The sequence below is a fragment of the Periplaneta americana genome, chromosome 15 (genome assembly GCF_040183065.1).
Source record: "Periplaneta americana isolate PAMFEO1 chromosome 15, P.americana_PAMFEO1_priV1, whole genome shotgun sequence".
Lineage (NCBI taxonomy): Eukaryota > Metazoa > Arthropoda > Insecta > Blattodea > Blattidae > Periplaneta > Periplaneta americana.
The window spans coordinates 133207349-133220584 of record NC_091131.1 but is presented as its reverse complement, the minus strand read 5'-3'; the positions used below and the strand labels follow the sequence as shown (position 1 = coordinate 133220584).

At 37.4% G+C, this 13236-nt stretch overlaps 1 protein-coding gene across 1 annotated transcript in view; it reads left to right on the top strand.

The window, feature by feature from the left end:
* LOC138715346 (titin homolog) overlaps positions 1 to 13236 on the top strand; it is a 91341-nt gene that overhangs the window by 17610 nt on the left and 60495 nt on the right. The window contains exon 2 of the mRNA XM_069848164.1: positions 5359 to 5451. Coding sequence (XP_069704265.1) covers positions 5359 to 5451 — 93 coding nt within the window. The remainder of the gene's footprint in view (positions 1 to 5358; positions 5452 to 13236) is intronic.

Here is a 13236-nt window from a genome sequence, read left to right as displayed (position 1 = left end):
TCAGCACTGTGACATAAATTTCACTCATTTTAGATATTAAATCAGCATCTAAATTACCAAAACATATACTTGTAATCGTTCTTGGTGGCCCAGTGATTAGTCTACCATGTTTACCTCTCGAAGGAACCTAAGTTTGATGATAGAAATTCGGTCAAGGATGATAATTATGTTTTTTAGCATGCATGTCATCTTTGGGAAGGCAAGTAAAACTGGGAGGTCTGTATCACAAAATTATGGCACGTAAAAGAACCATGTTCCTAAACAGAGGGCTTCAGACAAAATTACTGTAACTATCTTCTCGCCAAATTTTCATATATTGCGCAGATATTTTTGCAGACACAAGAGAATGCAGTGGTCTCTGATGTGCGAATCAGGTAGAGTGACCAGATCTCTTTTTATATTTCAATCTTCTAATGATATGCTGATATATTTGCAATTTCATCAAAGAGGTAAGAATAATTGATTTGAGTCTGTGTGTGTGTGTGTGCGTGCGTGCGTGTGTGTGTGTGTGTGCGTGCGTGCGTGTGTGTGTGTGTGTGTGTGCGTGCGTGCGTGTGTGTGTGTGTGTGCGCGCGCGCCTAATGCCTACCGACTTCACTTGCGTGTTTTGGGTTCCGCACATTACAGATAGATAAATAGATGACAGGACTGTGACCATTTCCAATTTGTACACCACTTCAGTAGGCCACGCTGTACTGGTACATGATGTATATCTGTGAAGAGTGTGAGTGTATGTATAAGTGTGAGTGTAAGTGTAGTAGGGAATTGGTGAGGATGATGATGAAGATGAGGAAGGTAGAAGAGGAAACCCACTACCAATATATAGCCTACTCCTGTCGAATAGCACCAAGGATTCCACCAGGCTTAATGTCCCCATCCGACAGATGAATCACTATTAACAGTGACATATGTCTTCTCTTCATATGCACTGCGGAGAAATTTGGGATTTAACCCAGGCATATGGGTGCACAATTTAGTGATTAGAAGTTGTGCACCACCACCTCTCCTAGTCCAGAGGTAGAAATTTTACATGAAAATTTCTGACCTCACCGGAAATCGAACCCATGCCCGCTAGTCTGGAGGCAGACGTGCTACCACAGAGCTAACTCGGCGGACAATAATTGATTTCTCTTAAACATTTGTTGATATAGAGTCAGATACTGTTTTGAACATTGTCCAATTTAATTACTAAATGATGTCTCACCAATCCAAAATGCCAATTTCTGTGAAAAGTTCAATATATACAGTACAAGCATAACGAATAGAAAGAAGAAGTGTGCGCACTCCTATCTGTTCAGCATTGTCGACGGTGACCAAGAGAATTAGTGGCGCTGCGATCGGTATTTCTCAGTTGGAAGCAAATATCCATAAAAGAAGCAGTAGAGTGTTCGTTCATTTCGTTTGCTTTTTTAGTGTAATTAAGTGCGTTAAATACTTTAAGTGCCAATACACTAATCTGCAATTATTCGTACACGAGTGACAAGTGAGTAGCTCTCACGATTTATTTATTAAAGGACGAGATTATTATGTTTTTGTCGTTTTATATTTGAAGCAATGCCTTCGTGTTTTGTTCCGGGTTGTAGGGCGGGATATGGCGGAAAGGCAGCCAATAAACACTTTTTCACCCCTCCCAAGGACAAGGACGAATTTTATAAATGGTCAAGGGCGATCCCAAGAAAAGACAGGCCGTTGTCGCGAACAAGTTCTATTTGTGACTCTCATTTCTCAGACGATTTTATTGTTAAAGTAGACGCGTTCGTTGTGAATAACGAAAAAGTTGAATTGCCGAGACTGAAGTGGAAATTAAAACCAGGAGTCCACACCTGTGGAGTAACAGTCAGCGCATCTGGCTGCGAAATCCGGTGGCCCGGGTTCGAATCCCGGTCAGGGCAAGTTACCTGGTTGAGGTTTTTTCCGGGGTTTTCCCTCAACCCAATACGAGCAAATGCTGGGTAACTTTCGGTGCTGGACCCTGGACTCATTTCACCGGCATTATCACCTTCATATCATTCAGACGCTAAATAACCTAGATGTTGATACAGCGTCGTAAAATAACCCAATAACATAAATAAATAAAAAACCAGGTGCAGTTCCTCATATTTTTCCGAACCTGCCCAAGTACCTTTCAACGCCTATCAAATCCCGAAAACGACCAATACGGAAAATTCAAGAATCCACAACTCCTCGTAAAAGAAAGAGAAAGAATGAAGATTATCTTCCTGAGAGATGCATGACAGATATTCCGGAAACAAGAGGTGAACCAAATTATGTTGATATTCAATATTCTTCTTCTTCTTCTTCTACTAAAGAACTAACTGTAGCTTCTGATCCTCAAAAAAAAAAAAAAAAATAGCATATCTAAAAAACCAACTGAGATATGTAAATCGGAAGTTAACGCGCGCTAAGTTCTGTCTGTCATCAGCCAAAGCTAGAATCAACGCTTTAGAAAGAGAAGTTAAAAGTACAGAATTGCATTATAAGGACACTGCAGGTCTCAGTAAAACGCAGAAAATAGTAGTAGATACCACGTTAAAAAAATGTAACATTAAGAATCCTAATGGAATGAGGTACAGCAGTGAATTCATTCTAGAAAGTTTATTGCTTAAAATAAAATCACCTGAAGGATATAGACATTGTTTACAACATGAATTGCTACCACTCCCTTCTGAAAAACACCTAAGAAAATTATGTAAGGGACTTAAATGCCCCTATGGGGTAAATCCGCACGCCATTGATGCTATTGCACAGTGCTACAAAGATGAAGACGAAAATAATAAATACGGTGTATTAATATTCGATGAAGTGAAACTTAGGGAAGAAATTCAGTTTAATAATGCAACACTTAAAGTAGATGGCTTCGTTGATTTCGGGTATCTAACACCAGACACTCATAAACATCAACTGGCAAACCACGCTTTGGTGTTCATGTTTATTCCCTTCCTGCAAAGCTGGGTGCAACCCGTCGCGATTTATGCCAGTAGGAATGCTGTACCTGGGGATATTCTTGCAAAAATATTCATCCAAGTAATTCTGCAACTGGAGGAAGCAGGAGCAAGAGTTGTAGGCTTTACATGTGATGGAAGCCAAACAAATAAGAAAGCTTGAAATCGTTAGGCATAAGTGGAAAGAAGGGTCAGTCTAAGTGTTTTATTTTAAATCCTGCAGACAATGAAAGGAAATTGTGGGCATTTTCTGACTTCGTTCATATCTTAAAATGTATATGAAACAATTTTAATTGTAAAAAAGTCGTTTATTATAAGAACGAATTAATATACTTCAGTTTTTATAAATTGCTGTATAATGAAGATTTTTCAGCATCTAAAGGGCTTAAAGTGTGTCCTAAACTGTCTTCAGCACATGTAGAACCCTCTTCCTTTCAAAAAATGAGTGCAAGACTAGCCTTTCAGATCTTCAGCAACAGTGTAGCCAATGGCTTGAAATTTTATCGAGAAATTTGTACATCAGGTTTCGAAGGCAGCGAGAGCACTGAACAATTTACAAGGGATTTAAATCAAGTTGCAGATTGCTTAAATTCAAGTATCCCCATTAAAGGTCTCTATAAAGGTTCGAATTCTCACACCGTCCTCATCAATTTTCTTCATTCCATCAACACTACAAACAATACTTTCGCATCTGACAGAACCATGGAATATTTGAGAGTTTCTCTTCAAAGTACACTGGAATTGTGTGAATTTCTTTGGAGCAAAGGGTTCCGATATGTGTTAACTGCAAAATTACATCAAGATCCCCTGGAACGCCATTTCGGAATCATGCGATCATTGAGCTGCGACGACCATCCTTCAACTGTTGATTTCCTCCAATTACATATATTGCAATGCATTTACGTCCCTATAAAACAGGCCTTGTCATCTGGGGGGAACTGCGAACCAAAATCGGATGCGCCCTTGACATCTTTCGTGAACCAAATGCGTTTACTAGCCCGAAATATAGAACAACGTAATAAAGAAATAAAAACATCGACGGAAAAGAATCTTAAAGAAAAAATTGTCCTTCAACATGATTCCGAATTTCAAGATTGGGAAAGTGCTATTCCAGAATTAGAAAATTCATCTACTCTCGCAGAGAAATGCTTGATATATCACCTAGCTGGGTACGTGGTGAAAAATAGTTCTAAATTTATTCAATGTAACCAATGTGCCCACTCCCTCCGTCATCATGGACACAAATCACCGTATTCCTCACTTACAGAAATAAAGGATTACGGATCTGGTCGTGACATCTCCTTCCTGACTCATCCTTTGACGAGCGTGTTTCATTTGCTTATGCAAACAGAACAGACAATAAAAGAAAAATTGAGCGATGGAATGTGGGGCGACATATTTCACGAGTGCATAGACAGTATTACCTCAATTGTAATTCAGACACTGGGAACAGGATGCTGCTTGGATCATGCCATGGATATCATACCGAAACTAATTTTTCACTATATGAAATGTCGGTTCTTCTTCCGGACGAAACAAATCCGACGAGAACTCCAAGCTCCGAGAGCCGCCAAATCATCTCGTAAATTCTCCAAAGTGTCGGACAAGTAACTGTTGGTGAGTACATATTGCATGCCTACAAGCAGCCCTAAGTTAAGTTTTACATATTAAACTATTATTTGTTTTACAGTGTGATGTATATGAATGTGTTTTTCTTTCAAATAGTCTTAATGTTGTAAGTACAATGCCAGTTACGTACGTATATGGAGCGAAAGGTAAACAGTGCAACTTACGTTAAATGTATTTACGTACTTACACACGGAACAGACTGAGCGAACTCTGCACTAGCGCCACGTGGTATCGGCCGTTTGAATTAACAGAGTGCGACCACTACTTCTTTCTATTCGTTATGGTACAAGTTTAATAAGAAGAACAAAAATATTTCTTATGTTAGACATTTTCTTAAAGAAGAATTTTTAGATTGCACTACAAGTGGTATAAGAAGCAGTTACATCATAAATAATTTTTGCTTAACTTCTTTAATTAGTGCTGAACTTCCTACAATAGAAATATGTTGACCTTCAAGCAAATGAACAAAATCATTTAAAAAACTGCTGCTTCATAGTGTATAAAATATAACCATTTTTTAAACGGGAACATCAAAAAAACATTTTAATGACAGTGGGACACTTTTATTTATTCAAAATATGATTTCAAGGCTGTATAGAGTTTAAGCAACACCACCTTCGTGGTATTAGTTTAAGCATATGCTCTATGGCTGGCAACAAAGAAAGAAGATTTTCTATAAGAAAGAAGTTTTGAGCAGGGTACTGTACTTTCAAAAAGCACATAGGGCAGCTTCATACACTGTACATGATGTTTTTTTTTTTTCTAATTTCATATTACGACTTCACAGGACATCCCCCGGGTGATGGAACAGGGAGTGGTCAGTGGATCTGCTGCTGTAGTGCTACCAACTAGGTCCAATGGATTCACTGATCAACAACAGGTACAATCCTCCAAGTATTTATAAGGGTTGAAATCTTGGCTAACAATTTTATTCGCCTCATAAAAATATATTGTTACGAAGCAGAAACGTTTAGCTTCAGACTAGGCTTCCTATACATCCTGTAAAATAAGGAAATGTTCCTTTTTCGCTAATGTGTCCCGTTGTTCCAATAGAGGTCTTTGGGACATATTTTTATCTCGTATTTAAAGATTACTGACTGAAAAAACAAATATTCAAGTGTTTCTCATTTTTCAATAAAACATTAAAAATAATAATTGATAAATGTAATCATAATTAAACTATCCTATATGTGTAATATGTACTCATTTGAAGGAAAATAAAGTAGATTTAATAGGACTTATATCATCCTTGAACCAAAATGAAATAGTTCATAAGAACTGATGCATGCATGGGACTACTGTAGGCCATAGCGGACCACAAGCATTAACAAAATTCTGAGCCAGCGGACATGTGGCATTGAGGCAATGGCAAATCCAAGCATGTAGCAACGAACACTAGTGTCCCCTATAGCAGGGAGCAAAATATTCGGGAAGAGGACATTGGTGTCCTCCATGGCAGTCAACCTGTTAATCCATAAAGGTGGTGATACAATGGATGTAACAAACTGGAGGCCCATCACAATATGTTCAGTGATCAGAAGAGTAATTGAAAAAGTATTTGACCGACGTATCCACGAATTGTGAGTTTTAACCCCAACTAAAGAGATTTCACGAACTCCTCTGGTACTCACATCAACACTGCAATTCTCGATTCACTGCAACGTTAAGCCAAAACATATCCGAAGTGATATAGAGTTGAAAGTTATGCTATCAAGATGTATATGTACAAAAGATCTGGCTCTTATTTTCATTGATATAAGGAAAGTTTTTTATTGAATTTGGTATTCCAAAGAAACTAGTTTGATTAATTAAAATGTGTCTCAGTGAAACATACAGCAGAGTCCGTATAGGCCAGTTTCTGTCACATGCGCCTCCAATTCACTGTGGGCTGAAGCACTATCACCTTTACTTTTTAACTTTGCTCTAGAGTATGCCATTAGGAAAGTCCAGGATAACAGAGAGGTTTGGAATTGAATGGGTTACATCAGCTGCTTGTCTATGCGGATGATGTGAATATGTTAGGAGAAAATCCACAAACGATTAGGGCAAATACAGAAATTTTACTTGAAGCAATTAAAGAGATAGGTATGGAAGTAAATCCCGAAAAGACAAAGTATATGAGTATGTCTCGTGTCCAGAATATTGTACAAAATGGAAATATAAAAATTGGAAATTTAACCTTTGAAGAGGTGGAAAAATTCAAATACCTGGAAGCAACAGTAACAAATATAAATGATACTCCGGAGGGAATTAAAAAGAGAATAAATATGGAAAATGCCTGTTATTATTCGGTTGAGAAGCTTTTATCACCCAGTCTGCTGTCAAAAAATCTGAAATTAGAATTTATGGAACAGTTATATTACCAGTTGTTCTTTATGGTTGTGAAACTTTGACTCTCACTTTGAGAGAGGAACATAGGTTAAGGTTGTTTGAGAATAAGGTTCTTAGGAAAATATTTGAGGCTAAGAGGGATGAAGTTACAGGGGAATGGAGAAAGTTACACAACACAGAACTGCACGCATTGTATTCTTCACCTGACATAATTAGGAACATTAAATCCAGACGTTTGAGATGGGCAGGGCATGTGGCACGTATGGACGAATCCAGAAATGCATATAGAGTGTTAGTTGGGAGGCCAGAGGGAAAAAGACCTTTGGGGAGGCCGAGACATAGGCGGGAAGATAATATTAAAATGGATTTGAGGGAGGTGGAATATGATTGTAGGGACCGGATTAATCTTGCTCAGGATAGGGACCAATGGCGGGCTTATGTGAGGGCAGCAATGAACCTCCAGGTTCCTTAGAAACAAGTAAGTAAGTAAGGAAACTTTTGATAACATAGGTAATAGTCACTTAAGAAACACCTTAACAGCGCAAATCTGCCTTTCAGGTAGTAGCTCCCTGTAAAGCAGGTTTGAATAATTTCAAGGAAAAATTGTTCCGGGGCCGGGTATCGATCCCGGGACCCTTTGCTTAGCGCGCGAATGCTCTACCGACTGAGCTACCCCAGGAACTATACACGACACCGTCACAATTTTTCCTTTATATTCACACAACTCACATGAGCTGACAAGAAGCCAGAACTCAACTATGAGTGCACACAAATACTTGTGTGACTTAAATTGTGGCTTTCTGTTAACGTACCTCCAGTAACGAATATATTATGCAAATCTGGCTTTCAGGTAGTAGCCCCCTGTAAAGCAGGTTTGAATAATTTAACAGCATTACCTATTCCAATAAATTCGCAAATCTGGTCTTCACCTTGCTAACAAGCAATATCACAATGATTCAATCTAATAATGGTAAAACAAAACCCATCACTAGGCATGTTAAAAAGTTCCTCTTTGTAACCTATTCTTTTCAATCTATGGATTGATCATATTTTGAATGAATTAAGTGAACACGGCATGAGTGCTCACTATGGATTTAACTTAACTCCATCTCAAGATAAATTAATTCTGTGGTGTTCGGGTAAAGGGAGATAAGTCTTTTTTTTTTCTTGTTCCCTAGATGAACATACAAGTTAAATTATACAAGTGAGTGTGCAAAAATGAAAAGAATACTAGCAGTTGTGTTTTATTTGTGCAGGAAATTATTTGCATAAGGGTTCCAAGTTTAATTTTCGTTTATCAACCAACTCATTTTTATGACTTATCTCCCTTTACCCACGCAACACAGAATTGTAATGGGCGTAGCAGTTGATATTGTTGTCATTGGAAAAGACGAAAATTCCTATTTAACACTCTTCAATCACACAGTTCAACAATTCCATGAAATCGGACGAGATATTAACATCAACAAGTGTAAAGGCATATGTATTTAAAAAGGGTCAACTGTCTGAAGGAAAGTTTCACGTCTTGGCTGGAAATGAACTACCTGAACTTATTCGCTATCTGGGTATCAACTTTCATGACGAGATTAATTTTGATCCTCTTTCAACATTGACGAAACTAAGAACAAATTTATAACTGCTTATTTCTTTACCACATTTACAAGCGGATCAAAAATATAAAATCATTAACACCTCAATCTGTCCTTGTCTAATATATCCATTTCAGACAGTACTTCAAAATAAAATTTCTAACAAATCCATAGTGGATGCAGATACTGTACAGTAGAACATCTATATCCGTGTTAATGAAGGGGGTGGACTGAATGGTTAATCGAAAAATCGGATAGTCCGTACCATAAATTATTTTCATAAATTAAGTAATTTCCTCTATGGTGTTGTGTTTGACATGGATCAGAAGTTCACTAATTTAAGTCTGGTTGTTAACGACTAATTTTTAAGGGCCAAGGAAATTCCTTGTGATAGTTGTCTGTGGAAAGATATGAATAGTACAGGTCTCATGTTGTGGATTTACAAACTTTATACACTTTTTCTTTTTTTATTAAATCACGCACAGTTTAACGACAATCTCGTATTCTGATGCGGGACGAGTTATGGTTTCCCTTTTCTCAAACCACTCAATTGCATCGTTTTTCAATACTTATAAGACATTTTGATGAAGTTACACTGTACGACCACTGACACAATAGATCAGGTGCACAAGTTTGCTATAAATTGTGCAAAAATTCTGGTATCATTTCTCTGGAAGCAGGTAGTGACTATTTAACAAGTTTGGAAAACACCCACAAGTAACTTCCTTTTGGCAGCAGCAGCAGCAGCAGCTATACTGTATAAGGGTAAAGGCTTGTAATAACACACTCTGTAGAAAGTACGTAGTAATGTGAGGTACTGTACAGTATGCAAAAAAAGAGTGAAAGAGAGTCGGATAATCCACTGATTGGTTAATAGGGTGACAGATAATCGGGGTTGTACTGTATTGTGATAAGAGGTGAAAGAAATATTGCAACTACCTAATGAGCTTCCTACAGATATATTGTACATAGATACAAAATTCAAGGATGTAGGTTTATTTTGTTCATCATGGAAAGTATACTTACTTACTTATGGCTTTTAGAGAACCCAGAGGTTCATTGCTACCCTCACATAAGCCTGCCCTTGGTCCCTATCCTGAGCAAGATTAATCCATTTTCTACTATCATATCCCATCTCCCTCAAATCCATTTTAATATTAGCTTCCCATGTACGTCTCGGCCTCTCCAAAGGTCTTTTTCTCTCCAGTCTCCCAACTAACACTCTACATGCATTTCTGGATTCGCCCATATGTGCTACATGCCCTGCCATCTCAAACGTCTGGATTTAATGTTCCTAACTATGTCAGGTGAAAAATACAATGCATGCAGTTCTGCATTGCGTAACTTTCCCCATTCTCCTATAACTTCATCCCCCTTAGCTCCAAATATTTTCCTAAGAACCTCTGTTCCTCTCTCAAAGTGAGAGTCCAAGTTTCACAACCATACAGATCAACTGGTAATATAATTGTTTTATAAATTCTAACTTTCAGCTTCCTTGAGAGCAGACTGGATGACAAAAGCTTCTCAATCGAATAATAACAGGCATTTCCCATATTTATTCTGTTTTTAATTTCCTCTCTGTTACCGTTGCTTCAAGATTTGAATTTTTCCACCTCTTCAAAGGATAAATTTGTGCAATTTTTATACTTCCATTTCGTACTATGGTCTGGTCACGAGACATAATCATATACTTTGTCTTTTCAGAATGTACTTCCAAATCTATCTCTTTACTTACTTCAAGTAAAATTCCTGTGTTTTCCATAATAGTTTGTAGATTTTCTCCTAACATATTCACATCATCCGCATAAACATGCAGCTGATGTAACCCATTCAATTCCAAACCCTCTCTGTTATCCTGGACTTTCATAATGGCATATTCTAGAGCAAAATTAAAAAGTAAAGATGATAGTGCATATCCTTGCTTTAGCCCGCAGTGAATTGGAAAAGCATCCAACAAAAACTGGCCTATACAGACTCTGCTGTACGTTTCACTGAGAACATTTTAATTAATCGAACTAAAAATAATTGATTAAATGGCGATCTTACTCGTGTTAATTGTGTAAGCATTACACAGCTTACAGCTGTTTCGGTGCTTCACACCATCCTCAGAGCCTACTAGATCTCTATTTAAATTCAAGTGTTAAAAGTAGTGTACGAAAGATTCAACATGGATAATCGAACTAGTTTCTTGGGAATACCAAATTCAATAAGAATATTATATAAAACTTCTCTCTTAACCGAGTCATATGCCTTTTTGAAATCTGTGAATAACTGCTGTACTATACCCTTCTTATACTCCCTTTTTTCTCTAATATCTGTCGAATAAAAATCGATGTCATCCTACAAGCTGCAACAGTTTATGAACAGGATCTGCCAGGAACTATTCCAGAGCTTAGAGGAGAGCTACATTTGTGGTTTCAATTTTAGAAGGAGCAACAAAAAAACCAGACACGGCTATAGAAGCTTTGCTGCATAGGCACCGTGCAAGCTCCTCTGGCGGCGACTGTTGTTACTAACTGCAGGACAGCAGCGATAGAGTTATGCTTGAAACGTATGAATGTACTTTGTCTCAGGTTAAATGATTAGAAATATGGATAATCCTAAAAAGCGGAAAGGTAACACAAATTGCTGTGTTCTTTGGTGCAGTAATGCTTATAGGAATATTCATTCCCAAAACAGAAAATTGAAGCGGAACAATGTTAATTGTGGATCCAAGCAGTAGTCTACGCAGACAAAAGTAAGTAGGCTACACTGCTTGTAAATAATCATAGTATTATTATATACTAATGTAAAAATAGAATCTGTATGTTATATTATGTTTATAAATAACCATTAAGTCAACAATGACGGGAATTTATAATTTAAATTTCAATGCTGTATGTGCTATTATATTAAAAAAAAACATAGTACATAATTACCGAGTTCTTACATATATATTATGTATAATATTAGAAACAGTAATATATATTTATTTTTAAATGTATTCATATCGATATTTAATTCTTGACTTCAAGTGCTGATGGTTCACCTTGGGAACCAACACCCACAACAAGAATTTGCAGTATTCATTTTATTGGGAACGAGATCAGGACACTTCCAAAACCAGCATATCGTTCCCAGTATTTTTCCACAAGATTACAAGAAAAAGTTGCTTCATCTCAACTAGCTTAGAAAAGACATGAAAGAGACGCAAAAAGAAGAAGAAAAGATGAACATTTAAGTATTACGGAAGGTGAATGCTCAACAAGTGTTATTTCGAAAAATGAAGTAGTCAGCCATAAGAAGAAGTAAATGAAACCATTCTTAGTGATTTTGGTTTTTCTTTCACAATTGAATTGTGAGAATTCTCTACTCAAGTGTCTATTCCATTACATCCCGAACTGAAGTCACATAAGAAAAATGTTATGACAAGAGTTCAGGAACAGATGATATGTTTAATGAAATGCAAGGTTTCCAAGATTATTCTTCAAAAAGAGATGAGACAGATCTAACCAGACTTAATGGTAGTGACATTTGTGGTTTTGAATATATTGTTAAAATTGCTGCCAATTGAAACACAATCATATAGTAAGATTAGTGAAGAAAATAGTCTACTCATATTTTCACATTAAATTGAAAACTGAATTGCTGTATTCTGCTATGACGGCGATATTCGGAGGTCATCGTACAACTATAATTATGATGTATTTTTACCACCACTTTAATGCTGTTTGTTACTGTAGTTTTGTGTTTTGGCCTAGCAGAAAAAGTATTCAGGAAACAATGCCCGCAATATTGCAAAGAAAGTAGATTACTCAAAATGCAGAGTGACAACTGATTGTACTGAAGTTAAAGTGGAACAGCCACGTAACGTGGAACAAATGGTGGTCTTCAAATCTAAATGCTACGGTGGCAGATCGAGTGACACATTCATAACAGCTGATTGCGGATTATTTACTCTATTAGAAGGTGGTGATGAAGTCAGGTTTTCCCGGAATAAAAACAAACCTCTCCGATAAAGTGATCATTGTTGTTACTTCACCATATCTGCATGATAACAGATTAACAGCTGAAGAAGTCGAAACTACTCGGCAGTTTCGAGCGTCGTTAAATAAACTTACATACTTACTTACTTACAAATGGCTTTTAAGGAACCCGAAGGTTCATTGCCGCCCTCACATAAGCCCGCCAGCGGTCCCTATCCTGTGCAAGATTAATCCAGTCTCTATCATCATACCCCACCTCCCTCAAATCCATTTTAATATTATCCTCCCATCTACGTCTCGGCCTCCCTAAAGGTCTTTTTCCCTCTGGTCTCCCAACTAACACTCTATATGCATTTCTGGATTCGCCCATACGTGCTACATGCCCTGCCCATCTCAAACTTCTGGATTTAATGTTCCTAATTATGTCAGGTGAAGAATACAATGCGTGCAGTTCTGTGTTATGTAACTTTCTCCATTCTCCTGTAACTTCATCCCGCTTAGCCCCAAATATTTTCCTAAGCACCTTATTCTCAAACCCCCTGAACCTATGTTCCTCTCTCAGAGTGAGAGTCCAAGTTTCACAACCATACAGAAGAACCGGTAATATAACTGTTTTATAAATTCTAACTTTCAGATTTTTGGACAGCAGACTGGATGATAAGAGCTTCTCAACCGAATAATAACAGGCATTTCCCATATTTATTCTGCGTTTAATTTCCTCCCGAGTGTCATTTATATTTGTTACTGTTGCTCCAAGATATTTGAATTTTTCCACCTCTT